General features: G+C 42.4%; 1 protein-coding gene across 5 annotated transcripts in view; it reads right to left on the bottom strand.

Annotated features, from left to right (window-relative positions):
• Nucleotides 1-24,912, bottom strand: part of STUM (stum, mechanosensory transduction mediator homolog) — a 38,886-nt gene that overhangs the window by 7,070 nt on the left and 6,904 nt on the right. For 3 of the 5 annotated variants that reach the window (XR_005817996.1, XR_005817997.1, XR_005817998.1), the window contains exons 1-2: nucleotides 3,593-3,730; nucleotides 425-2,752 (exon numbers count right to left, since the gene is read on the bottom strand). Coding sequence is in view for 1 of the 5 variants with exons in the window: in XM_040550634.1 (XP_040406568.1) it covers nucleotides 3,593-3,772 (180 nt within the window). In the remaining 4 variants the exon portion in view is untranslated. Of the gene's footprint in view, nucleotides 1-424; nucleotides 2,753-3,592; nucleotides 3,773-24,912 lie in introns of those variants that run through there. The other 2 variants (XR_005817999.1, XM_040550634.1) reach the window with 2 other exon arrangements.

The following is a 24,912-nucleotide window of genomic DNA, read 5'->3' as shown; positions in this document are numbered from 1 at the left end:
TTGTTTTGTTTGGGGTTCTTGTTTAGGGAGGACAGTGGAATCCTCGTCTGTTTTTCAGGTCACTGGCCCTGAGCCGAACACCTCCAAGCCCAAGAGGTGCTCTCATGAACGCTTTCCTCAGTGATGTTGCTATTACATGGGCTGGACTGAAGAAGAACTGAAGGTGGAAACAAGACATCATGGTGTACAGGATGGCACGTGCTACACGTTGTTCATGGTCCAACAGCCAGGAGAACTACACCTGCTGGCTTTTCTCCAGGTTTGCTGCCACGTTTGCTCATGCCCACAGGTGTCTTCTGCATGTCCCAGCCCGACTGGTTGCTGCTGACCTTGGCTGTATCTAACATTCATAAATTAGGTCATGAACTTAACCCACTGCAGCACTTGGTAGGAGACCGCAACAAAGGTTATTCCACCTACTTACCTTAAGCAAAGTCTGGGGGATGGTTCTATTTAGACTGAAAAGAATGTAATGGAAAGTAGGCAATTTGCCCCCAGAATTTCCTTAATCTCACAAAGGGTTACCAGCTGTTTAGGGATGCTCTTTTCTTCTGAGTCTCTCACATGCTTTCTGTTTTCTTTCCTTACCAGGGCAACTGCAGAACCTACTCTAGGATGGGCCCTGTGGAGAAGACAGCCCTTGGTGACACTTCCAAAGTCTCTGGGAGCCTAAATGTACAGTAACCATGCAATCATCTGTTGCTTCTGGCAAGGTGTGAGCACTGTAATTAGCAAAGGAGTGAGTGACAAGTGGACAGGATGATTACAAGTGATTTCTTACTACTGTTTTCCAGCGAGTTCTTGAAAGACCAAGGGCTGCTGCAGCAGGAGTCTCTCCTCTGAAACCACAAGTGACAGTGCCTTTGCTCATCCGTAGGCACAGCCATGCACACTGTTGATTTGTATGTCTGATCACCTTCTCTATTCACAAAATGAATTCCTCTGCCACAGAAGGGAATTAGGCCAGTTTAACACAGCTTGTTCTTAACAACCCCAGGCTGACTCTTGCTTTGTTTCTTTTTATTTTCTAAATGCTTGCAAATCATCCATGTGACTAGTTGTTCCGGGAATTGAAGCGTACCTGACTGACTTATAATTCCTCTCATTTTTCTCCGCATTAAAGATGGGCAGCATGACATTATCCTCAAGGCTCTCCTATTGGACCAGGCTCCTGCGGTGCTCCCCTTTTAGAGTCTGAGAATTAAGGAGCACTAGGAAGGGAAGAATAGCAACAAGCTACCTGCGACCCAGTGCTCTGCCAATCAATGCAGTGGTACAGGCTCTGCCTTGAGCCCATGAAAGACGCACTGATCCCTCATGGCATCCGTGGAAATCCAGAGCAAAGGCCCCCCAGTCCCTTTATCTGTGATATCACACACTCTGCCCACCTTTAGCGCATCAGAATCACACTACCTGTATATATGGGACTGCCACAGGGAGGCATGGACTCAACCATTTCATGGTGAGGAAGATTAGAGGTTCAGGGGCAGTGGTTCAGTAGGTTTTGACTACTCCCAACCCAAATGCAGATTCAAGTTGCAACAGTTTATGGTTTCTGCTCAGTGCAGAACAAACTGCAAACAACTTGTTTCTATTTGTATGCAAACAAACTCAAACCAAAGCAAAACATTTTGTGGCAGTGTTTTTAAATGAAATATCTTATTTCTTGCATTTAAAACATTGTTTCATTTCTAATGACTCAGTTTTGAATTAGTTTTTGTTTTAGTTTTGTTCTTGTTTTTACATGAAAACAAAGCATTGGAAAAAAAACAAACACATTTCACTTCAGGCCTGGCAGGCTGTTTGATCCAGCTGGGAGCAACTGATCACTTCTGTTTTTTCCTGTGACTGAAAAGCTATTTTTTCTTCTATTTTCCATCAACCGTGAGCTGCTTAATGTATTCAGGATTACCCTTATATATTGTAAGTAAATTCAAAACCTAGCTATTTAATGAGACGACAAGAAACTGCCTAAGGCTGCAACTTGTCAGGTAATACAGAGCTGCTTAACATGAGGCATGTGGGCTCCCCTTCCCCTTCTGTACTAGCAGATGGACCTGGATGAAGCTGTGGTTTTATCCTCAGCAGCCAAATCAGAAAACCAGTTGGAGCCTCCTGAGCACCAGCCATTTGCCCAGTTGATGTGTGTCTTTGCTATACACATGGAGGACTACAGAGGAAGGTAAGTCACAGTTTCAGCTGCAGCTCTTTGTCTGAACAGGTGCTTGACACTCCAAAAGTGGGTCTGCCAGCAGCGTTCCACATGCTGAGGCTGTCCAGCAGAGCAATAGTGCTAGCATGTATAGGTACAAGCATGTCATTACCCAATTACACACAAATCAAGCAGGTTCTTAGAGACATTTCACAGTTACAGACTGACTCACATGTTATCCGCATTAGGCTACCCAACATGCAGGTACATCTGAGATGAAACTTCTGCTGGTTTGCAGGGGAAAACAAAGTGTAATGCTGCCTTTGTCTTGAGGAAAGCCTTTTGTTTCACTCATGCTCACATCATCTTACTGTGTATGTGGATCACCCTGAACTCAGCCTGTAAATTGAAGCTGGCTCAGAAAGTAGCAGGTGGTTTGGTGGACGGGTTTAACCGATGGGTTTGGCATCTGAAAATCTGCTCTGTTTTCCTGCTGTTCTTTTCAGTTTCATCCATTTAATTGTTTTGCTGGTGCCTGGCAGTTTCCTGAGATCCTCCTCCCACAGAGATGTCATCAGCAGAGATGACTACGTGAAGACCCTTCAAACAAAACAGCAAAAGCTACTGGTAAGACATTCTCCAGAAGCCCTCACTTTGCGAACTGCTGAGCCACTTGGTCTGGAAGATCCCAGACCTGTTCAGCTGGGGCAGTGCCCACCAAAGTGAAAGTGCCCACCAGTGAAAGTCTTTAGCAGATAAAGTGACAGAGCTTGTGGGCTGGCAATACGTAGTTAACCAGTTGGATGACCTAAGTTATGTATGTTCAAGGAAGAATTCTTCTCTTCTTCCTCTAGAGTAGTGGTTCAGAGCCTTCTTAAAGAGTGTAGGGGAATTCCTTCCAGAAAAAGCTCAACAGTCCTATTCAGCCTAAGAACTTAATGAAACATGAAAAAAAGCCTTTGGATACATAGATTCAGGGGAGGATGGAAGGTACTAGATCAACCCCAGAGCTTTTCTGGGGATGGACTGCCTTGCTAGCAGCGATGGACTAGCACTTGCTAGAGAGGTGCAGCTGGAGTCACGGGGAGACAAAGGTCTTTCTTGTTCAAACCACACACAGATGCAACCAGGAAGACCTCCAGACAACAGCGTTCATAGTGCTGGGATCTGCACCCCTTCCTACAATTCTCACTTTTTTAAGGGGAATGTAAGATCCTAACCTGCATGGTGGGATGAGAGACGTCCAGATGTGTGATGGGGCAGCCTGGGTGCAAGTGCTCCTAACCACCTCTCACAATTCCTCTGCCTACTGTTTCTCATCGACTTGCAGAGCCCATCCTGTGGCTCTTGCAGTCTGGTGGCTTGCAGGGCCATTAGCTGGGTCCCAGCAACACAGCCAAAGGCAGGGGGTAGATGGGAGGGGGAGTGCACTGTACTTACTTGCAAGAATGACCATGTCCATCCCCCAAAATATACTCATAATCCAGCCAACCATCACGATTGCCGTCAGGATCTGAATCAGTGCAGCAGCAATGTTCAGCCAGAAGACGCAACACATGTGCCTGTCAGGGAGGTCGGTCCGGGCTCCACACAGCACCGTGAAAGCTGATACAAGTGTTCCTATGGAGAGAGCAGCAAGAAAACACACAGTGAGAGCCACAGCTTCATGCCAAATTCCTTCCTTTAAACCTACTTTTCAGAGCATCCTGCTCCTTGTGCTCTCACTGCGGTGCTGGAAATCTACAATTATCATTAGAGGATAAACGGAGGCATAGCCACATCTACCTTGAACATATTGCTGTCTCCACTGAATTACACTGATATGTATACGTGAAACTAGGACAGAAAAACCTCTTTCAGGTCTTGGATTCTTTTTTTCACCTGTCTACCTTTTTTCTGCCTCATGATTCCCTTTTGGGGAGAATACTTTCTCCACAGAAGCTCTATAAGGGAAAATTCCATAGAGAATTAGGGTGCTACTGGGTGTACAAAGTGGTACGTTTTTGACATGTCTGCATGAAAACTGTCTGATACTACTCCCAAATACTGCTCCAAAAGTAGCATACGCAAAAAAGGGGTGCTACTGAGGCACTGTATTTTTGCGTAATGCTCCCCCCAGTTGCAATCTGTTATGTGGGAGAGTGCTTTAACAGAGCAGGAAAAGCGAAACCAAAGCTCAGCACTGAGTCAGGCTCACCTGGTGCTGCAGACCCTGGCTCAAACTGAGCCAAGCTTTCAAACTTTCCACGTACCCTCAGGACTTCCTGAAACAATTCAGACAAATGATCTCATTGATGCATGAAAGTAAAAGTAGGGGCGAGTTACACAGCAGACATTACAAAGATTTTTTTCTGAATTTAGCACATTGGATGGGCCTGACCATTTTTTCGCAGCTGATGTTTGGTTTCCATGGATAACTGAAACTGCAGCTCGGGGAAGTCTTATCTTCCCCACAGCCAACGTGCAGAAATGCACACCATCAGCAAAGAGTAGAAGAAACTGTTTCTGATTCCTACGATGTACAAGCTGTAGGTCAGGAGATTCAATTATCTGAGCTAAGTGTGCATTTCAACAGCTTTTATCATTATAAATTGTCTTTGTAATTTTTTTAAAATCTAGATAGGGCATTGCCAAGGAAGGCACAAAGGTGTGGTACAGTTTGTGCTGGATAAGCCAGTTCTGTAAAAGTTTCCTTGATGAATGTTTGGGATTACAAACAGTGCAGAATGATGAACAATGTTTTCTACCAAGCTTGCCCTTTTACCTTTGTAAGGATGGGAGCAAGCAAACAACCCGTGAGAAGTGAATGAGTGAGCTCGTCTTTGATATCTTTGATGTACACAAATACTTTGCCGAACTCAGAGGAAAGAGGGTGTCCCTTGACTTGACTGCAGGCAGGAGGAAACACTAAGTCTGCCTCCTTCCTGAAGACAGGACAGACAGAGCAGAAGGGTCTGGTTAGGAGCAAAATGCCATTGTCCTGCTCCATCATGAAAGTGGGAGAGATACTCTCTGCCACCACTCCCTGTCTCAGTGGTAACACGGAGAACAGTCAGTTACGTGCTAGGGAAGGCTGGCTACAGCCTGTTTTTAATCTCACCATCTTCTGCAGGCTTCAGCTCCAGCATCTTCCTAATGCTCCACCAGCTCCTAACCCCCCCCTTGTCTTCCTGCCACTGGTGCAAGCTGATTTCGTACTCCCACAGGCGCCCTGTGCTGCAGCCAGCAGTGCAGCAGACGTAGCGGCGTCACAGGGAGAGGGAGTGGGTGCGCAGCGCTGAAACGGAGGGAGGCAGCCCCACGCCCAAGCATCGCTGGCAGGCTGCCCAGCAAGGTGGGAAGAGCGAAAGGGGTAATTGCTTTTATCCTGAAGGATGTTGAATCAGCTTCCCTGTTTCTCATTGAGAGAGAGGTTACCTTTTGCTCTCTGGCTTTGCTGTCTTCCATGTGGAATTACCCCAGATCTCTGCCCTGCTTTACCCATCATTTTTTTCCCTGTATAGTTTCCTCAGAGCAGAAGGGAGACTGAAATATTCCCCAGTGCATCCTCAAACAGTTCTCTGCAAAGTTACAGCATAGCAGTATCTGAGATTGGACTGAGGCAGGATCAGAAACTGAACATTTATGTTTTCCCATCAAGATGCTAAATCTTGCCAAATGGCAATGCATATCTGTTTTGATAATGAAAATTGCCTTACCTTTACTCTTCCAAGATGTGTTACAAAAAAGATTGTAAATGAGCAATAATTCTTAAAATACAGCTTCAGTTCCTTCCAGTGACGCTTTTAATATTTTTACATTATTAGAGTGAAGTGCTGAATTGCCTAATTAATCCCCTACACACTACAGTGACTAAGCTAATGTCTAGTCCCATTCTGAAGGGAACAAAGCAGCTAAGTGTCCCTGTCTGGAGACAGAATTAATACAAAAACTTTGGTTAATACCTCAAGAACCTTGCCTTCTGACTCCCCATTCAGGCCACTTTCCTGCTCTTGGGAGCCAATGCATTTTCTTTACTAGTTATGATTAGTTAATACTAATTTAAAACGTTGGCATTTTTAAATACAATAATCGAGATGTGCCAGCAGATACAAAATGGAAGTAGTTTTCCTCTAGTCAACATATGTTTCTTTCAGAGGAAAAGCATTTTATCTGTGTTTCAACAAACCTGGAGAAAATGCTCTTCTCTAGCCCCAGTTTCACTCCAAAACGTGAGGCAGAAGAAAGCCTTAAATACATTTTCCAAGGTATGTGATTTCCCCTTAAGAAAGTTTCTTAGCTGCACGTTTCCAAATATGGAAGAGCTTGCATCTGGGAGCACATTCCTGAAGAGGAGGAGGAAGGAAAGCTGTGTCTGCTGATACTGTGTGTCTGCGGCAGTTAGGGCACCGATGCATTTACATCCCTGACCCAACGTGTGGGCACTTGGATACCTGCAGCATATAAAGTGTAAACTTGGTAAGAAAATTGCAGCTGGGATTACATAGGCCAAACAAGTGAGCTCTCCAAAAAGATCTCAGGCTGTGAATGTAGCCAGTGAATGCAAACTTTTAACACTGCAAACAAATGAAAACTAAAAATCCCTACAACCTTGCCAGCATAACATGAGAAAAATAAGTTGTATGAGGCGTTTCTCATATCTTCCCAACGGAAAGTAGCCCAAACCTAGTAAAATCTGGTATTACTCTACACCATGTGCTTTCTCTGTTTAGCTCTGAGCAGAAGCTGATTGCACTGGTAGCCATGTCCTGCTTTGTTCTATAGGTGGGAAATGAGAGGTTGCAGGTAAGGGATGTGGAGTAAGGTCCAGGGTTACACAAAGACAACGGATGTGTTAAGAGCTTCCCTCCACCAGGAGAAAATTCACCAATCAATTGGGGTCGTTTTGGATTACACAAGTAAATAAGGAAGGCTTTCTGTTGTTCTTTGTAGGATACCACCACTAAGGGAAAGACAAATGGGGGGGGGGGGGGAGCGCCCCTTCTCCCCTCTCTGGTCTGTTCTCCCACATGTCACACAGGATAAAATCCCCTCTGATGTGCTGTTTGCTGTATGCTCCTCTGGTCCTGGCACTTGCACCCTTCCCAAGAGCATCAGCTGTCAGCTCCTGGCCTCACAGAGCACATCGAATTAGTGTGAGACAGGAATGTTTTGTGTATGTGTTTTTTTTTTTCCCTACTAGAGTTAAGACTCACACCCTAGAGAGACCTCTCCTGGCTTACTACTGTTTGGGTCACTCGTCCTGGGTGATATAAACATGATATTAAGCGACAACTGTTTTATGGACCATCTTAAGCTACACGTGAATTTTCCTCTCCTGTTTTTGCAAGAAAGTCTATCTATCCTGGGCATTCCTGCAGGAGCTTCAGTCAGATATGGAGCTTGGCATGTTTCATGTAAAGGACATGGCTGTGAGCAAACTTTTATCTTCCCAGAAGTATCAGATGTAGAGGCCTAGTCAGTCGAGGTGCAAAACAGAGGAAAACGAGACACCAGTGGCCACAGGGCAAATGGAAATAATTTGAGCACACCAACTTGTTACTGGGCTTCCCACTGACTACCAGGTATCTGGAACCACAGAAAGTATCTACACAATGAGGAAATCAGGCCGGATGAGCTACCCAGTTACAGATGGAGGAAGAGAAGAAACCAAAATTACTGCAGCTGGGGCAGCTTATTAGATTGGGGCAGCTCATTAGGTTGCTGCTGGTCATGCTCCCTACCCTACAAAAGCATGACAGCTGGAGCTGGGGGGGGCTTGGAGACATTGGTTCCTCTTCTTGTAAGCTTAGGAGTTGTACAAGATGGTCTCCTGCAGTACTGGGAGTGAATGAGGCAGTGGGAGCGTTTGCTCCTCTCCTGCTTCCTAAGGGAAAAAGCAAAATGTGTCACGACCCAAGAGCTGGAGCAAGGCTCTAGGAGGCGTGCAGGAAAGCACAGGCACAGTTAGGAAGAACTGGGGAATGATGTCTGAGATGTCTGTAGGAGCAGGGAAGGCTGCAGGCTTGATGAGGGGAGATATAGTTAAGGTGTGTGTTTTGTGGGGATGAGAAGGAACTGTGTAACAGTATTGTGTCAGGGGAATGCAGTGTGTGGGGACATGTCTAACGTGTCTGAATTTTTTAACTAAAATGATTATTAGCTGTCATTAAACACTGTTGACAGGTGTATGAGGCAGATGTTGTGGATGTGCTGAAAATTCATGAGATGTGCTCGTTCTTGCTCAAGTAAGCCAGAAAAATAGCACAAAAAGGGTGATAAGGATTGCAGTTTGCTTGCTGTTATAGTGACTGTGTTATCTACTGGCTGAGGTATCTGTGAGTCCTTGGTGTCCTGAACTCATTTTCCTTACTCCCGTCTGTAAGGAGTCTCAGTTATGGAGGCCTCTCATCCTTGGTGGTATCAGTCAAAATGCTAATCTGTAGTCCTCTGGATTATGACAAGGGAATGAGAACTACTAAAACGCCCCCAAGAAGCAGCCATTAGCAGTGCCAGCTGATGTCTGAAGTCCTTCCCCTTTGCCACATGGGTAGAGCTGGGCTGCAGAGAGGATGCTGTCAACAGCCCAAGAAAAGGAAACTGCAGAGCACTAATGTTCAGGCTGAGTAGCTGCTGACCTTTCTCTAGTCAGGGAATTGTTTATGTCTTTCCTTGAGAAAACAGATACAAAGCAAAATCTAAGGGAAATGTTTTGGCCAGTGTGAGCCCTCACCACTCCTCAGTTTCTGCCTTGCTGGAACTCATTAGGGCTTAGGCTGCATTAGAGAGAACTTGCCAGCATGAGTGTATTACCTAAACCCTCCAAGATGAGTGTTGTCATCACAAGCTTATTACAGCTCTCTGCTCAGAAAAGGCTGCTCCAGCTAATGTGTCTGTAGCCTTCTTGGCACCAAGTGGCTTGGGAATGCTGATGCCTCTATGGGCTGGGGTTAGTGCGCAGTCCAGGACACAGAGCTTGTCACACAGCAGTTCTTTCACCTTTGGTGGGTGCTGAATGTGCTTTTTCTGAAATATAAAGTAGAGGTGGCAAGATGGCATCACAATGCTACAGCATCAACAAGATCTAGGTGTTCCCACAAGAAGATATGCAACCTGCGTATCTGTGGCTTTCATTAAATCCTTCCCCTTGCAGATCACTTCAGTCATGGAATTAATCCAAGAGTCAGTGCAATTAGCCTGTTCTAGAAATAAAGGTACTTTATCTCCATATCTTAAAAGAAAGCTTATGTTGATTTTTTTGTTTTGTTTTGTTTTGGATAAAGTTTGATTAAATAGGCACTGGCAAGCTTTCTTACCCTTTCCATTGTCCAAACAAACTAAAGCTTAACTTCTTCCACACACAGTGTAAGGAGGGCTAGGACAGATGAGTAGCTCTAACAATTTGAGGGGGAAGAAGAGCAGGAGCAGAGGACTGCTTAAAATAATGGCAGGCTTGCTCGGTCCCAGTCATCACCTTTTAGAACTGGAAAAAAAAAATAAATCCTGAAATTTGTAGGCCAAGCACAAACTACGGTCTCTAACTGTGACCAAGTAATGATGCAACCATGAGCTGTAGTGGGGGAAAAACCAATGAATTGCAAACACCTGGTGGCAAAGTGACCAGTTGCAAATGCCAGCTGTCACAGACAGCACTGCATGCAGGACTCAGGCAAGAAAACCAGGAGTGGTGGGGTAGGAGAGAGAGAAGAGGAAAGAGCGGAGGCAGGCAAATGTGACAGAGCTTGCATGTTACCATGGAGAGCAGCTCATGATTTTTCCTCTGTGGCCTGCTATTAAAAATGCATTGCTTAGCTCCTGCCAGCATGGTTTTTATTTTTTCCCTCCCATACAGGAGGGACATCTGAAGTGAATTCTGACTGTCCAATCATTGTGCGCTCAGTATCAACAAAAATATACAGTGTCTTGACAAGTGGGAGCTAGCACTTGTGATTCTTGTCTTCACAGGGTTTGTCACAACTCTGAATAAGGTGGGCTGTATATAGGATTTGCTTTCTGACTTCCCTATGTGACAAATGTCCAGCCTGCACCAAAGCATTGTAGCCTCATAACTGATTACAGCTGCTTCACAACACTGCTGCCACAACAAAGCTGAGCTAGTGCTCTGTATCTCTTTATTAAAAAGATTGTGTACCATGGTCTGAACAGCCTTGACAGTATTTATGGAGCATCTACTAAAGATGGCCCACATGCATGTAAGATGATATCATTTTTGATGCAAAAGAAGTACTTTCCAAAACATTAAACACGGGGGGGGAAAAAGGTAACTCTACTGACAAGGTGGAGTTTTAACAGGAACCTCAAAAACCAGACTGCAACAAACTTTCATAGACTTCCAAGGCTAAAAATTCATAGCAAATTGTTAAGGTACATAGTGGGGTAGGGGAGGGCTGCACCAAGGGCAAGTGACTTACTAAACCCTTAATTATACATGGAGCCATCAGTGGCTCTTTGTTGTTGTTTGTTTAATGCTGCAGCTCTGCAATGTTTCTGAATGCTTAAAAACAGCTACCGATAAATATTTTCCAGCTCCTGTATGTTAGTCTATGGTTTAATTCTGACTTGATGTTTAAAATTCAGCCTGTACTTGAGACTGCAGTATTTCCATTGAGCTGTGGTGCGGGGCCCCACTGTGTAAGCTGCAGCAGCACAGCAGACCTCAGGCTCCTGCCAGAACTCTGCTGCTGAGCTGTGTTTGCAAGCTGTACCAGCCCACCTCCCAAACTATTTTTTTTTTCCTTTATATAACTATGTGGTCCCAGAACTGCCACTCATATTTTGAATCACACTTTATAATAGTTTGAACCACTGGGGAGGATTTGTAATTTTCCAGAAGAGGGGAAGGGGAGAGATGTAGTACCCAGCAACTCCATAGGTATCCATATTGGAAATGGGAAGGGTGTCACAAGCACTACCTACCACCTGCAGTCACAAAAAAAATAATTGCTTATGATAAGTCCCTCCACATCAGAAGCATCACCTTTTGACATATTACTAAGATAATGTGCCACAAGGAGAAATTATTTGCCGCTCTTTAGCTGACGCTCTGATCAACCCTGTACTTGGCAATAATCTGTCATTCATTCCCATCTTCTTCCTAACGCCTTGCTAACAGTCATCTTTCCTTCCCACCATTTTCTGGCTCCTGTGTGGGTCACTTGGGATCCCTGGCTGCCTAAGTAGCACAAAAGGTGTTCAGTAAATCGCGATGCTGATTGTAGTGGTGTGGAGAGATGCTCTGTGGGATGTAACGAAGTCATAATTCAGGTACAGCCAGCACTCTAGTAAGAGCAGACTGAGTTGTACATAAAAGAATCTGTCTTGTTTCTTGCCCATGGCTAGTCAGGCTTTGTTAAAGCTAGTGCAAGTAGCAGTAATAGTGCTCTGCAGTTAGTGAGGTAGGTGTTTGCCATGAGGCAGGCAACAGATTGTCTGTACTTTAGAGACAACGAACAAAGAGCCAGGGAGGCTGAAGGAGCATGTCCATTGTTCTGCTGTCAGTGAGAGAAACTGCTATGAAAAGGTCCAAGACAATGCAGCCTTTCTTATGCTTGATGCTTGCTTCTTTTTTCTTCTTTGCTAATGGAATGATGAGAGAATTTTCATAAATCTGCATCCGTATTAAGTATATCATTGTTGAGAGAAATAACGTAATTGGGTTCCAATTATAATAATAAACATATAGAAAAACAAAAGGCATGACCAGCATTTATGGCATAGGGCTCTTCACTATAAGCTCATCTTTCCCTGAGTGGATGCAGGCCTGCTGCTCTGTAATTTTATCAGCAACTAAGTAGCTCTATTTCATGGAAACAGATATACTTACTGTATTCTGTCTGCAGCTGTGCAGTATTTCTTATATTCATATTGTCTGCTAATAAACTAAGTGCTTCTTACACTTTGTAATAAGCCTTATTCCCCTCTTTGCCCACCAGCTAAGCAGGAACTTGTGCACTTGGCCATGGCTCCCCTAGTCACAGGAGCTCTGTACCCACCCATTGCAGGATCTCACGATCCAAGAGACAGGAGAACTGAGGAGACAAAAACAACTTTCCCCTAAAATCTTATTTTTAAGATTATGATCTTAATTCACGATTCTCAACACCTCCAAAAGCCATTTTTCTGTTTTGTTGGTATAAATCCAGAAATGAACCTTGAGCCATTCTTTTTCTGCTACTGATATCAAAATAACTTGCACACAACTTTTCATCCAAACTTTACCAGCCTGAAACCTTCAAGAGCAGAATGTCTGGAGAGAGCCCATCCTTACTTCAGAGTGGCCATCAGAGCTGTAAAGAAAGCTTTTTGGTTTTCTGGTACATCCAGTCCCCAAAGGGCCCTGGAAATAAGAGCTGCATAACAGTGAAAAATAAAAGTATAAAGGTCCATCCTTCCTGTCTGTGTTGAGTCAAGCAGCCGCAGTTCAAGGCTAAGTGTGTAGTCATGTTGCCTCCTTCTGTTTTTCTGATCGCTGCCTTGCAGCTAATTTAGCCCTTTGAAGCTACCTAACAGCGTTTGCTCTGCTTGTGGAAGAACAATTAACTACATAGAAGATGCACTGAACAATAAGTTTCACCTTGGTGCAATACTCTGGAGTCCTTAACTGTGAGGACAAATCACATTAACTAGGGACTACCAAGACATGAGAGAGAATCTTATCAGAAAGTTAGATGGGGACACAGAGCAATTAGAGTTTTTGTTGTAGAACAAGATAGCTGAAACGGAAGTGTAATAAAGTGTACCAGCCTACAAAATCACTGCAAGTAAAGCTATCTATTAATTAGTATGAGAATGTAAAACAACTGTGACACAGATGTTTGGATGTCTGCAGTGATGAGTACGCAGGAGACTAACAGAACAGTGTTTTTATCCAGAAAATTCAGTACGTGCATTTTATGAGCCGAAGAGTCTCAAGCAAGGACTTGAAGGGGACGTGGTAGAGCTGCACTCTACAGCCTAGAGGTGCAGTGTTGAACTCAGGAGTTTGGGATATGATTTAGGAGACCAGAATTCAGCCCTGGCTTTATTTACTAAATCATGCTCAAATTTACTGTCACTTGCAAAGTAATTCTGAACCTCAACTTTATTCTGTAGTACTGTAGTAGCACAATTAAGATGTTAATGTTACTACTTTCTTTACTTCTTCTGTTAACTTTAATGTTACTACTTTCAAGTGTTTCTTAAATAATAGGAACCTAATAGGAACTTTCAAACTTTTCTGAGGTTGTTTTAAATAATTAAGATTATATGTGATAAGGATATGACATGTCTGTTTAATCTCTGCTTTCTCAGTTCCTGTGTTTAGGAACTGAAGTAAGACTCCCTCCTCTTGGCAGCCATCTCAAACTATCTTGGTTTCTTTTTCCAGAGCCATGTCCTCTTGCCACCACACAACTAATGGCTCTTCAAGACAGAGCACTTCATGAGTTCCTGTTTGTTTTTTGAACAGCTCTTCTGGTTTTTAAGCATTAGATGCAATGCTTCCCATAGCAATCAGCAGCCTCAAACATAAATTCTGCTTTTGAGTTGCTGATCATGCCAAAGCAGGCAGACATCAAGTATACAGCCCCCACCCTTTGATGTTACCCCCCAAGTATGTGCATGTATGCTCATATCAAACACATCAGCCAGATTCTGGCTGTACAACATCATCTCTTGAAATTCTTGTACTCCCAACCCGCAGGAAATGGAATCTGATTTACACTGATTTCAGTTAAAGGACAAAATTTTTTCCCTTCACCAAATAACTTCCAATATTAACCATCTAGCTACAGGTAGGCATTATATAAAAATGCATATATGTTTGTTTGTAGATATCTCAAAGAACTGAGTTTCGAGCATCAAAATATAGCAAGTAATTATTCAGGGTGAAATACGGGAAGTACTCTCTTATACAGTAAATCAAGGATATCACTTTCAGAGGTTAGAGAAGACTTATATGGAGTGAGATGTACTGAGGAAAGTGTCTTGTAAAGAGGAAGTGTTAATTGTTATACCTTTATCCTGCCTGTTGTTCTCTTTTGTAATTCTCATGTTGAATGGGTTACAAGAAGATTAGAGGCAATGGTAGAATGGTTTGACTCTCCTATGCGAGACTGCTAGAAACACTTATCTAAATGCTAAAGGGTGAAGCTGAGATGAGATTTAGACTTTAAAATGTCCTTATGGAGAAGCCATTGAACTGGGGGGCAGGGAGCCAATCCTGAAAACCAGGACTAATGTTGCAACACAAGACTTCACAACATAAACTAAGCTGATGCTTTTCTACTCCTGTCTGTCCTTCAGTTTGATAATCTGGAAATCACTACTGGTTTCTTACCCAGTTTTCCATGGTGGTTTCTAAAACAAGGCTACTTTTTAGGGAGTACCAGTCTTGTAGAGGAAAGGGAATCCACATTTGTTATTTGTGCGCCAGCCGGGGCCAGTAGTAGTAAGCAGTATGTGAACCTCAAAAGATTCTCCTTGTCCCAAAGAAAAGAAACTTTGAGTGAGGAGAGAAAAACCTTCTTGAAAGGGCAGGCTCAGCTGAGGGACCATCCACCTAGCCTTCCTCTGTTATTGTTCTCCTGTTGCCAAAAGAATAATCATCTCTATTAGGCCCAGATTCATTTCTGACCTAAATTCAATGGCTGCCACTGAGAGTTATACTGGGGATTAATTTGGCTCATCAGGTCTAACCTGATCTTGGCAGCAATTCAGAAATGCAAACACCAGAAAGATTGTTCCTACGGATAATAGTGCCAGGCCAGGCCAAGCATACATGTCTGCTGCTCTGTGTGAAGCTGATGAATGAAATTCAAACATGAACTTGTACAGGGCTACCATAAACATGTATCCATGCAGTTCAAGCAGAATTAGAAATCTGATCCTATACATACATGTACATATACATACATGTACGTGTGTGTGTATATATGTCAAATCCACCGCTTTCCAAACTTTTAACAAGTCCGTTGTGCTGTACCAGAGTACTCTGCTTTGCAGGGCAGCCCAGAGGTCGTACAGCTAGGAGACCAGTTATCCAGCCCCTGTAACCCTGCAGCTTCTAGTAGCTGACTGTGGTTTGAGGTCACTTCTGGCCTGGATTCACTGCATCTGCATTCACACTCTAGTGTGAATTGAGTTTATGGGACTGCACAACTGGAATTAAGGTGAGAACTATGCCCTGCCTCTACTGCAGAAAAAGGCCTGTTGTAACGCTCTTATTGCAGCAGAACCACATCAGCGTTGTAGAGCTCTACTCCTCTCCCCAGTTATCCTAACCACCTTCTTCCTTTCCTGTGCCTTGTAAGTCGTGCAATGTTACCTCAATTTGCTTCTCTTTTACAAATGAGGCTTCTGTCTCCTCTGTGGAAAACATTCCCACTAAGTTCTGTGGTGTCAGGACCTCAACTGAGTTGCTGGCTCCTGTATGCTCTGGAGTCCATTAAGGGCTCTCTGGTCTTTGACACCTTGTCATCTGCCCTTCTCTCTCCTACCATGTCACATCTTTATCTCAGAGAAGCACTGACTGAGCCTCTGCCATTCTCTTCCCCTTGTTTTCTGTTCCCTCAATGCTATGCCTTATTTAAACTTGATCCACACACAAGCATTTAAGAACCATCTCCATTTCTATGCCTGCACCTCTGTAGGACGCTTGTCCTGTGTCCTTTTAACTCTTTCTGCGATCTCTACTTGTACATTCTCTTGTCTTAACCCAAAGACAGCAAAGTCAACCTCCATTTCACTGTGTGGTGAATGTTTCTCACCAATGACACCACCAATAACCTTTCCATCAATCAGGCTCGCAAGTGAAGAGAAAAGGAAGATTATGTACTTAATTCCTTCCTCTCCTTTTGCTGTGCACTTATCACCCCAAATACTTTTCCTCTTCCTCTCTCATACCAAGTTCAAACTTTTTCTTTCCTTACATTTACTTCAACCACTATCGCCTGCTCCAGCCATAGTTCTTTCAAACACCATATCAACTGCTTTTCACTTTAATTTCACAACTGATGAACATCTGTTGCTCTTATTATTTATATAACTTGCAACATAAACCCCCTACCCCTGAATTAGGGATCTGCCATAGTTCCTGTGTGACATGAGGTAACTTGGTGCAACAACTCCTTTCTGTAGTTAATATATATCCCCATCTGTTTTAGGAATTTACAAAGGCTAAATCAATTCACTGTTTCTTATTAAGACTAAAAAAAATAGGTCAGATTTTTCTTATGCATGTAGGAATCTGCGGTTCTAAACATCAAAATGACAGAAGGCTGCACTCTGCTCAATGTCAATTAGTAGTGGCAGAAAGACGGGTGTTCACTAACTCAGTGGTGAGTCCATGTTTTTCTTTCCCCTCGTTAAAGCATGGGGTACTATGTATTCTCTGAAAGAGTGGACCACTGATGCACTGCTATATCAAAATATTGTCTTCCTACTTACAATTCCTTACTCTTTTACACTAATCCCTACAGAAGCTTAAAGTGTATTTCTGCAGTTGTCATAGCTTCCTACACTTAAGCATTAAATAACCCCAAATTTTTAGCTAAAGTATTTCATTTCTCTTCATTTTAGTAATAAAAACATAGCATTTTTTACAGAAAAAGACTTCTAGTACAGTATTGTTCAAAAGCAACGATCTGATATTTTACATCTATTGTGCCTGCGATGGAAAAAATAAGCAAGTATTTTTAGCTAACTATGCTACACAGAACAATCCGATAGCAGAAGCCTGTTATTGTAATTTAGAGGAACATTTGTCTAACCAGACAGTCATGAAAAAAATCACCTTAAATTTTACAATTAGTATTTTCTAGAGGAAAAATCTGTTCTGCATGGAATCCAGAGACTTCGATGCATTAGGACTACATCACAAAGCAACAGCATCTTACTGAACTTTCCTTGGAGACAGACTGGAACAGGACCATTGACACTCAGGGATATCAGAGCCATCTGCAGTGAACAGTCTGACTATTTGAGATAGCAGGGTGATCAAAACAGTGTGATAACCAAGGCAGAATGGCCTTCTGTGGGAACCCAAGCCTGTAATTATTACACTGTGCTCCACAAATCGAACCACTATCCTACGGCAGCTCCTTGTAGGGGAAGGCAGCAGCGAGTTAGCACAAAGGACAGAGGGGGAGAAGGAAGAGGTGTAGGGATAAGTGTGGCTCAAGCTCCTTACATTAATAAGAAGTTCCTGAGGGTCACAGAGATCATGAGAGTTTTCACCCAAAATCCATTCCTCATATAGAAAAAGGAATTTCTGTCGACAGTAAAAGCAATGTGTGCTTGAGCCTGGTAGTTGAGCAAAATGAGAACCATGGATGGGCCTGGGGTATAGGCAGAACACATCAGGTGAAATGCATGATACTTAAAGGATTCATGCAGGACAATGATTTGATCCAAGACAGCCAAGCACAGCTTCACCAAGGGCAAATCATGCCTGACCAATCTGGTGGCCGTCTATGACAGAGTGACTGAATCAGTTGATAAGGGAAGACTAACTGATGTCATCTACCTGGACTTCTGTAAGGCCTGTGACACAGTTCCACACAACATTTTGATCTCTAAATTGGAGAGAGATGAAGGGTGGACCATTTGGTGAATAAGGAATTGGCTTAAAGGCCACACCCAGAGAGGTGGTCAATGGTCATATTACCCTGCCCTTTCCAGGTGTTGTGGGAAAGTTCAATCTCTTCATTGAATGACAAATGACACAAGACTAGCAGAGCTGGTACCATGCACGTGATTGATGTGAAACATCCCATTTACAGATCCGGGATTAAGGCAATACAAATCTATTGGACTATTGGAAAAGTGCTTTTTATTTTCCAGTCAGTGAAGCTGAGCCATACTACTCAGCAGAGGAGAACGTGGACATAGTTCTTACCCTTCTCAAATGTCTGGCTCCAAACTATTTACAATCCTTTAATATTTTTAGCATATGCCAATAACTGCATATATTTTTTCTACTTATTCCGTTTTGAACATACTGTTACTTCTCTCTTAATGTACATGCTAAGCAACAGCAGCACTTCATCTAGTTCTTTTTTTTATCATAGTATTCTCTAAGTGCTAATGATACCCCAGCACAGGTTGTGTAATTATGTATGCCACCATTTTCTTCCTTCTGAAGGATGAAAGAAGAAAGGCAGAGAGGCTAAAGCACAGTCATTTGAAGATATTTAGGCATCTAATTCCCATTGAAATCAAGGAATTCCAGCCTAAGACCTTGCCCAAAGCCATAGTGAAAGAGTTGTTAAGTACTTGATCAAATTCTGGCTCTCCTAGTTTAGCTTCACTGCCCTCCAAGGCTTTTAGCTACAATGCAAATGGAACATACGTTAGGAATCTATTAATTTCTGAAGATAAGGGTGTACCTGAAAATGAGGATATTGCAGGGTATAAAAGAAAGCCAAGTTTGTCTGAAAAATCTCTTTCCTGTGCTGCCACTGTATTTCTGTTTAAACGGTGTTTTTTCCTCTTTTTTGTTTTAACTGAGGAGAACAGAACTGGTCTAATGGTACGTTATCAAGTGTTTATGGTGTGTAACTGTACAAGGACTTATGGGCTGAAGAGCACCAGCTGCCAGGCAATTAATTTATTTTTAGTATAGGTTGCAAGCCCATATCAGAGTTAACAGAAAGGAACATATATCTGTGCTACAGCAGATTCAGTGCAAAGTCTTACCAAAGCTTACCCAAACTTAAACATAACTTGGTTTAACCATGGCTTTGCACAGAGGTCCCAGTAGATGTTTTCTTCTGCTATCTCTGATGTGAGGTAATCTCCAGCTATAGCATGGACTATATATAGCATTATATATATATTATAGCATGGACTATCTATAGTAAGACTTCTGCAGTAACTGCTTAAGTTGTCACAATAAAGCTTCTGACGCAATGTGTTGATACCTCAGAAGTCAGAAGAAGAGTGAGGGGGGAACCCCATGTCATTCATCATTAACCGAAGATTACAGCCAGGCATCCTCCTGGCTGGCTGGGGTTAAGCAAGCTAATAAAGGAGGAGGAGAGGCAATAGACAGTTACAGATATTATATCTGTATTATATTATCTGTCAGCCTTATTAGTAAGTATAGTAGCTCTCAAGGCTACTGATAAAGAGCATGCAAGCACCTCTCTCCGACCTCTGTACCATAAACAGGTAGGAAAAGGAAATAAAGGAAAGAACACTGAACATCCATCCTAAAAGAAGACATCTAAATATCACCGTAAGCAGTGCAGTGAGAACATGTGCTCAAGTTATTCCTCAGTCAGCACAGCTAACAAGATTTTAGACTGTACTAGAGAAAGGATGCTATGGAAGAGGTTATAATAGCATTGCAGGAATCAGGGACATGCTGTGGTTGGTTGCCCTTGAATGGCTGCCAGATGTGTACCCAGACCCTCTTTCACTCAAACCAGTTATTAGGTAGCTTTCATCTAACTTCAGGTATCTGCCAGGTATGTGTCTCAATCTGAGCCAGTTACTCTTAGCTCCCTTTGCAGTTTTAAAAAAAAAAAAAAAAAAAAAAAAGACAGGACCCCTGATGGTGTGATTCACTTTACCTCTTTTACAGAAGAGATGAGTCACATGCCAGTAGTGTCTAATTCATCCTCACAGACTATAACAGCAACCAACTCAGATATACAGGTAGATGAATACCATCTAATATGTCCATTAAAAAAGAAAACTTGCCATTAAGCCACATTGAATAAATAATATTATCTTCTGTTTTGGTATATCAGCTAGCTAGTAAACTTCTTTAGGAGGAATTTCTGCTACAGGCAGGTCATTGCATTCAGCTCTGTCCATTAGAGATCTTCCTCTGAAACATCTAGTACTGGATACGAGGTTTTGCAATGCTGATAAAATGCTCCTGCAGGATGATATCCCTTAAATTTGATGTTTCTAGCTCCTTTCATATTACCATTCTTCTTGAGGGTGTCTTTTTACAACACGAGAATGCTTGCACAGCTCAGATGCACACTGTTGCTAAGAAACAAGTCCCAACTGTGCCTTTAAGACTCTGTCTTTAGAAATACAACTCAAGGAAGTATTTTTCTTTTCATTACACTGTATTGCGTGTTTTTATTAAGACTTCTTTTAATTCTGATCTGACTCTTGAGGCTACATTTCTAACACAACCTACTGGTATAGGACCTGTTCTTTTCCCATTGTCTGCACAGTGCCACAGTGACCTACGCTGCTGTATAGGTAACAAATCTATTTTAAAATAGTACATTTTAGGTTCACAGCAAGAACTCATTCTGCACACAACTGTGGTGTAAACAAGAGGTACAATGGAGCCTACTTACTGCAATTATCTGTTAGCACTATATTATAACGAACAATACAAATTACTGTTCTTTCAAATGGCAACTCTGAGGTGCATATATGCTACAAAACAAACTAGCTTACTTGGTGGTTTTGGGGTGGTGGTGGTGGTGGTGTGGTGTTGTGTATTTTTTTTTCTGGGGGGGTCATATACTAAGTAAAACGTGTTGATGTCCCTCTCATGTGTACAAGATGGCGTGTGTTTTCACAAGCATAGAACAGATCACAGGGTAATGTGAGGAAATAACCAGTGCGTAAGAACTACAACTTGCCTTGTCTGTTCTACCTATCAATAGCATTTTCACTAAGGTGTGGCACAAACATCTTGCTCCTTGACAAATATAAAGTCCAAGAGTAATAGAGGTAGTTTATTAAAAATGGTTTCCTGGGAAGAGATTAAAGGTAACAAAGTATGACTGTGTGACCTGAGGCCAGTTCTGCTACCATCTTCCTGGGCAATCTTCTGATTATTTTCCTTGACTTCTCTATTCATACTACCAACAGTCTAAGTCTGACACAAATCTTCCTTTGTATTTCTGTATCATACTACTGGAATAATGTAGTAAAACCTTGCTGAGCTACTGACTTGTCACTTCTTGCACCAGTTCATAGTGAACACAAGACTTAATCACAGTCACTGGAATAAGGTCTTGTATTGCTTAGGTATTATTCCTTTCACAAAATACATTAAAGAACATTTACTAGCCTATGATAGTGTCATAAATATTTAAAACCGCAATTGTGAGAAAAAAGAATACATTTTCTGATACCAGAGCCTCAGATTTTTAGCTTTGGTTATTGGCTATTTTGGGAAATATAGTTCTTAATGGCTTTCCTACTGCTAATGCAAATTAGGATGAATCTTCTCAGCTTTTAAATGCACGAGAGCTCAGCCCTGAAGCTCCTCGTCACAGTAATACGTATTCACACTAGCAGCCTTGAGTAGTGAACTTATGTTAGTGCTTACATTTGAGCCCAGTTCTCTTTCCACTATTAATGTTTCATCACACCATGGATTTGTTTGATAAATGTTACAGTAAGAAACAAATGGTGAGCAGATGTGAGAAATCTTTCTAGAGGCTCAACCCAACATTGCTCTGCATGTTGTGGACTTAAAGAGTTCTGACAGGTGGATTTATCATGGAAACATTTTGTACTTGCATTGCTCTGGTTCTGCTGATTGTTGTACCAAGCAATGTGATCTGGAGTCCTAAGAGTAGCTAGAAAGAGGACATAATGTCTGAGCTCTGCCTTAGCGCGCACAGATTTAAATGAGTGGCGAAAGTATGTACAGTAGAAGCACTGATGTGAGAGCAGAACAGGTAAGTACAAGACAGATTTTCAGTTGAGATATGTATACCACATTTCAGCTAACACACAGAACAAAAAAACTTTTCTACCTAGTGTCACTAATGCTAACGCATTCATTCATCATGGCTTCAGCAAAAGAAGGATTCACCATGTAGCTGCCAAGCAAGAGTAGTTCTGGGGAACTACTATTTGGTCTAAATTCCATTCCTGTCTCCACCACAGGTTTCTACTAAACATCAACTGCACTCAACAGAAGGAGACATATCCTATTTCTAACTATGTTGCCTTGAATCTACCATCCAAAGTGGCTTCGTTAGGTCTTCACTTTGATGGAAATGAGAATTTGCCTGTTGGCACCCTTGAGTCTAAGGAGTTGTTTGTATCCAGATGGGTTGGTGACATGGAATAGTTGGTGGCTAGACAGAGGACCACAGCATCATAGAACCATTTAGGTTGGAAAAGACCTTCATGATCATCAAGTCCAACTGTCAACCCGACCTACTGAGTTCTATCACTAACCCATGACTTGGTGTCACAGGGAAGACAACTTTTTTCTTCAGATTTGAAAGAAAATGACCAACCCAAATAATGCAGTATTACCAAGTCAGTTTTGCCTGTTTGAACTTCTCCTGGCTGACTGTGACTTTAATCCTTCCCTGGGAGTAAGCAAAATGTTGTACGTTAATACAACACCGCCATAGAGCCTCTGTCCTGGTGATGACATAGAATAGGAGAGAGAAGCTCTTCCTCCTTCCCCACTTTCTTCTATACACACTCATAGGCCTCACCTTGAGTACTATGTGCAGTTCTGGGCACCACAGTACAAAAAGGACATGAAACTGTTGGAGAGTGTTCAGAGAAGGGCTACAAAGATGGTGAAGGGCCTAGAGGGGAAGACGTACAAGGAGCAGCTGAGGTCACTTGGCCTGTTCAGCCTGGAAAAGAGGCTGAGGGGAGGCCTCATCACAGTCTACAGCTTCCTAATTGGGGGAGTGGAGGGGCAGATGCTGATCTGTTCTCTTCAGTGACCAGTGACCCGAGGGAATGGTGTCAAGCTGCGACAGGGGAGGTTCAAGCTGGATATCAGGAAAAGGGTCTTCACTGAGAGGGTTGTCATGCACTGGAACAGGCTCCCCAGGGAAGCAGTCACGGCATCAGGCCTGTCAGAATTTAAGAAGCATTTGGATTGTGCACTTAGTCATATGGTCTGAATTTTTGGGTAGGCCTGTGTGGTGCCAGGAGTTGGACTCGATGATCCTTATGGGTCCCTTCCAACTCGGCATATTCTATGATTCTATGACAGCTTGGTTCAAGCTCTGCCTTGCACTTCAGCAGCTATCTGCACCTTTGCATAACAGTAAAATAACCCTAGCCTTCTGTGACACATATGACACAAGGGGTCTACCACTTGAGGCAGAAAGGCCAGGTTAACATGTACGGCTGACCAATGTAAATAGGATGAAATCTTATAAGATCACCTCAGGGAGTCAGCTTCAAAGGAGTACCAGCAGAATCAATTTCAAATGTTTACTACGTGGGATGTGTGAGAGGTGTAGAGGACTGAATGAAATAAGTACTCAGGTGCAAGTCAATGTTCAAAATCGCCTTTTGGCTTTAAAAAGAGAAAATAGGGAAGCGGCTTCGTACTTGGAATTGCCAGTGACTGTAGTATCTGTGCTCTGTTCTCTCTTTTATATGAGACAGGGAACCATGAGGGTGGTGAGGCACTGGAACAGGTTGCCCAGAGGAAGTTGTCGATGCCCCATCGCTGGAAGTGTTCAAGGTCAGGCTGGATGGTACTTTGGGTGGCCTGATCTAGTAGGAGGTGTCCCTGACCATGGCAGGGGGGTTGGAACTAGGTGATCTTCAAGGTCCGTTCCAACCCAAACCATTCTATGACTATATGGGCCATTTAGCACAGTGATTTCTGTGGTGTCAAGTTGCCATCTCCTTTCCCCAACACAACACATCAAGTACAATGTTGAATATTCACACACACAAAAATCATGTTTATGGAAATTAAATTGTCATGGCAACAGAATAGGTCTTGCAAGTATTTTGAAAATAACAACAAAACGCATTTATGAAATCTAAGATCGATTCTTTTATGAATACACTTAAAAACAGATATAAGAAATGGTTTTCTACCTACATAAGGATGAAATCACTTAAACCAAAAATTTCACCTTATCATACTGGTATATGTAATAGATGCATAGCTATAAATACATATTTTAAACGAAAACAGCAAAGCTGAGTTTCAGCTGGACAGACACTGATGTGATCATCGGGCTTATTTTATCTCGAGTACAATATTTTCATATATTACCATTCATACTTTGTGATATGACTCAGCTTTTTAACACAGAAAGCTTGTAACAATGGTTCATTACTATTTAGTTTATTAATCTCCATTAAAATCTCAGTTATTCAAGGGCTTATAACATTTATATGAAAATGTACAGACTTTCTTTAAAATAGCATACTCATGTGGTTCAGATGATTTTTTTTTTCCAATTCTCAGCATGAATTTGACCATTTAGGTTTTGCGTTCTTTAGAAACTTTCCCCTATTATGACTTGTACAAAATGATTAGCCACAAACTCAAGCTGACAGAGAATGTGTAATTTTGTGTGGATATTCATCAATGTTTGTGTTGAGAATTCAGCCTAGATAAATGACAAGCTGGTGAGATGCTGGATAATTATCTGTGGCATGTTCAAATTCATATTCCCAGAGATGGCAGTCTTAGTCCCCTACACATTACCTTGCATAAGCATTATTACTGAAGTTAGAAATGCAGTACAGGTTGAACCCCTGCAGTGAACACAATTATGTTCCTAGAGTCTCTCTATTGATCACATTCACTCTTTCCTCCAGCAAGATTTAATCGTTATCCACTCTGGGCATATCCTTTGGGTATGCTTATAACTGGAACTTTTCATTTAAGTTAGTGTATTACCAATCAGCTTTCATCAAACATCTCATTTATATTTACTAGTCTGGAAATTTCAAGTTCTGTCTACCTAATTTTCTCCTTGATTCTATACGTTATGAAACCTAGGAAGTTTATAACTTTATAATGGAAATCAACCAGTGAAATATAACTACATAGAATGGCTTGTGAT

Source organism: Cygnus olor, chromosome 3 (genome assembly GCF_009769625.2).
Source record: "Cygnus olor isolate bCygOlo1 chromosome 3, bCygOlo1.pri.v2, whole genome shotgun sequence".
Lineage (NCBI taxonomy): Eukaryota > Metazoa > Chordata > Aves > Anseriformes > Anatidae > Cygnus > Cygnus olor.
Note: the sequence above shows the minus strand (reverse complement) of the source record. Positions and strands in the feature narration are given on the sequence as shown.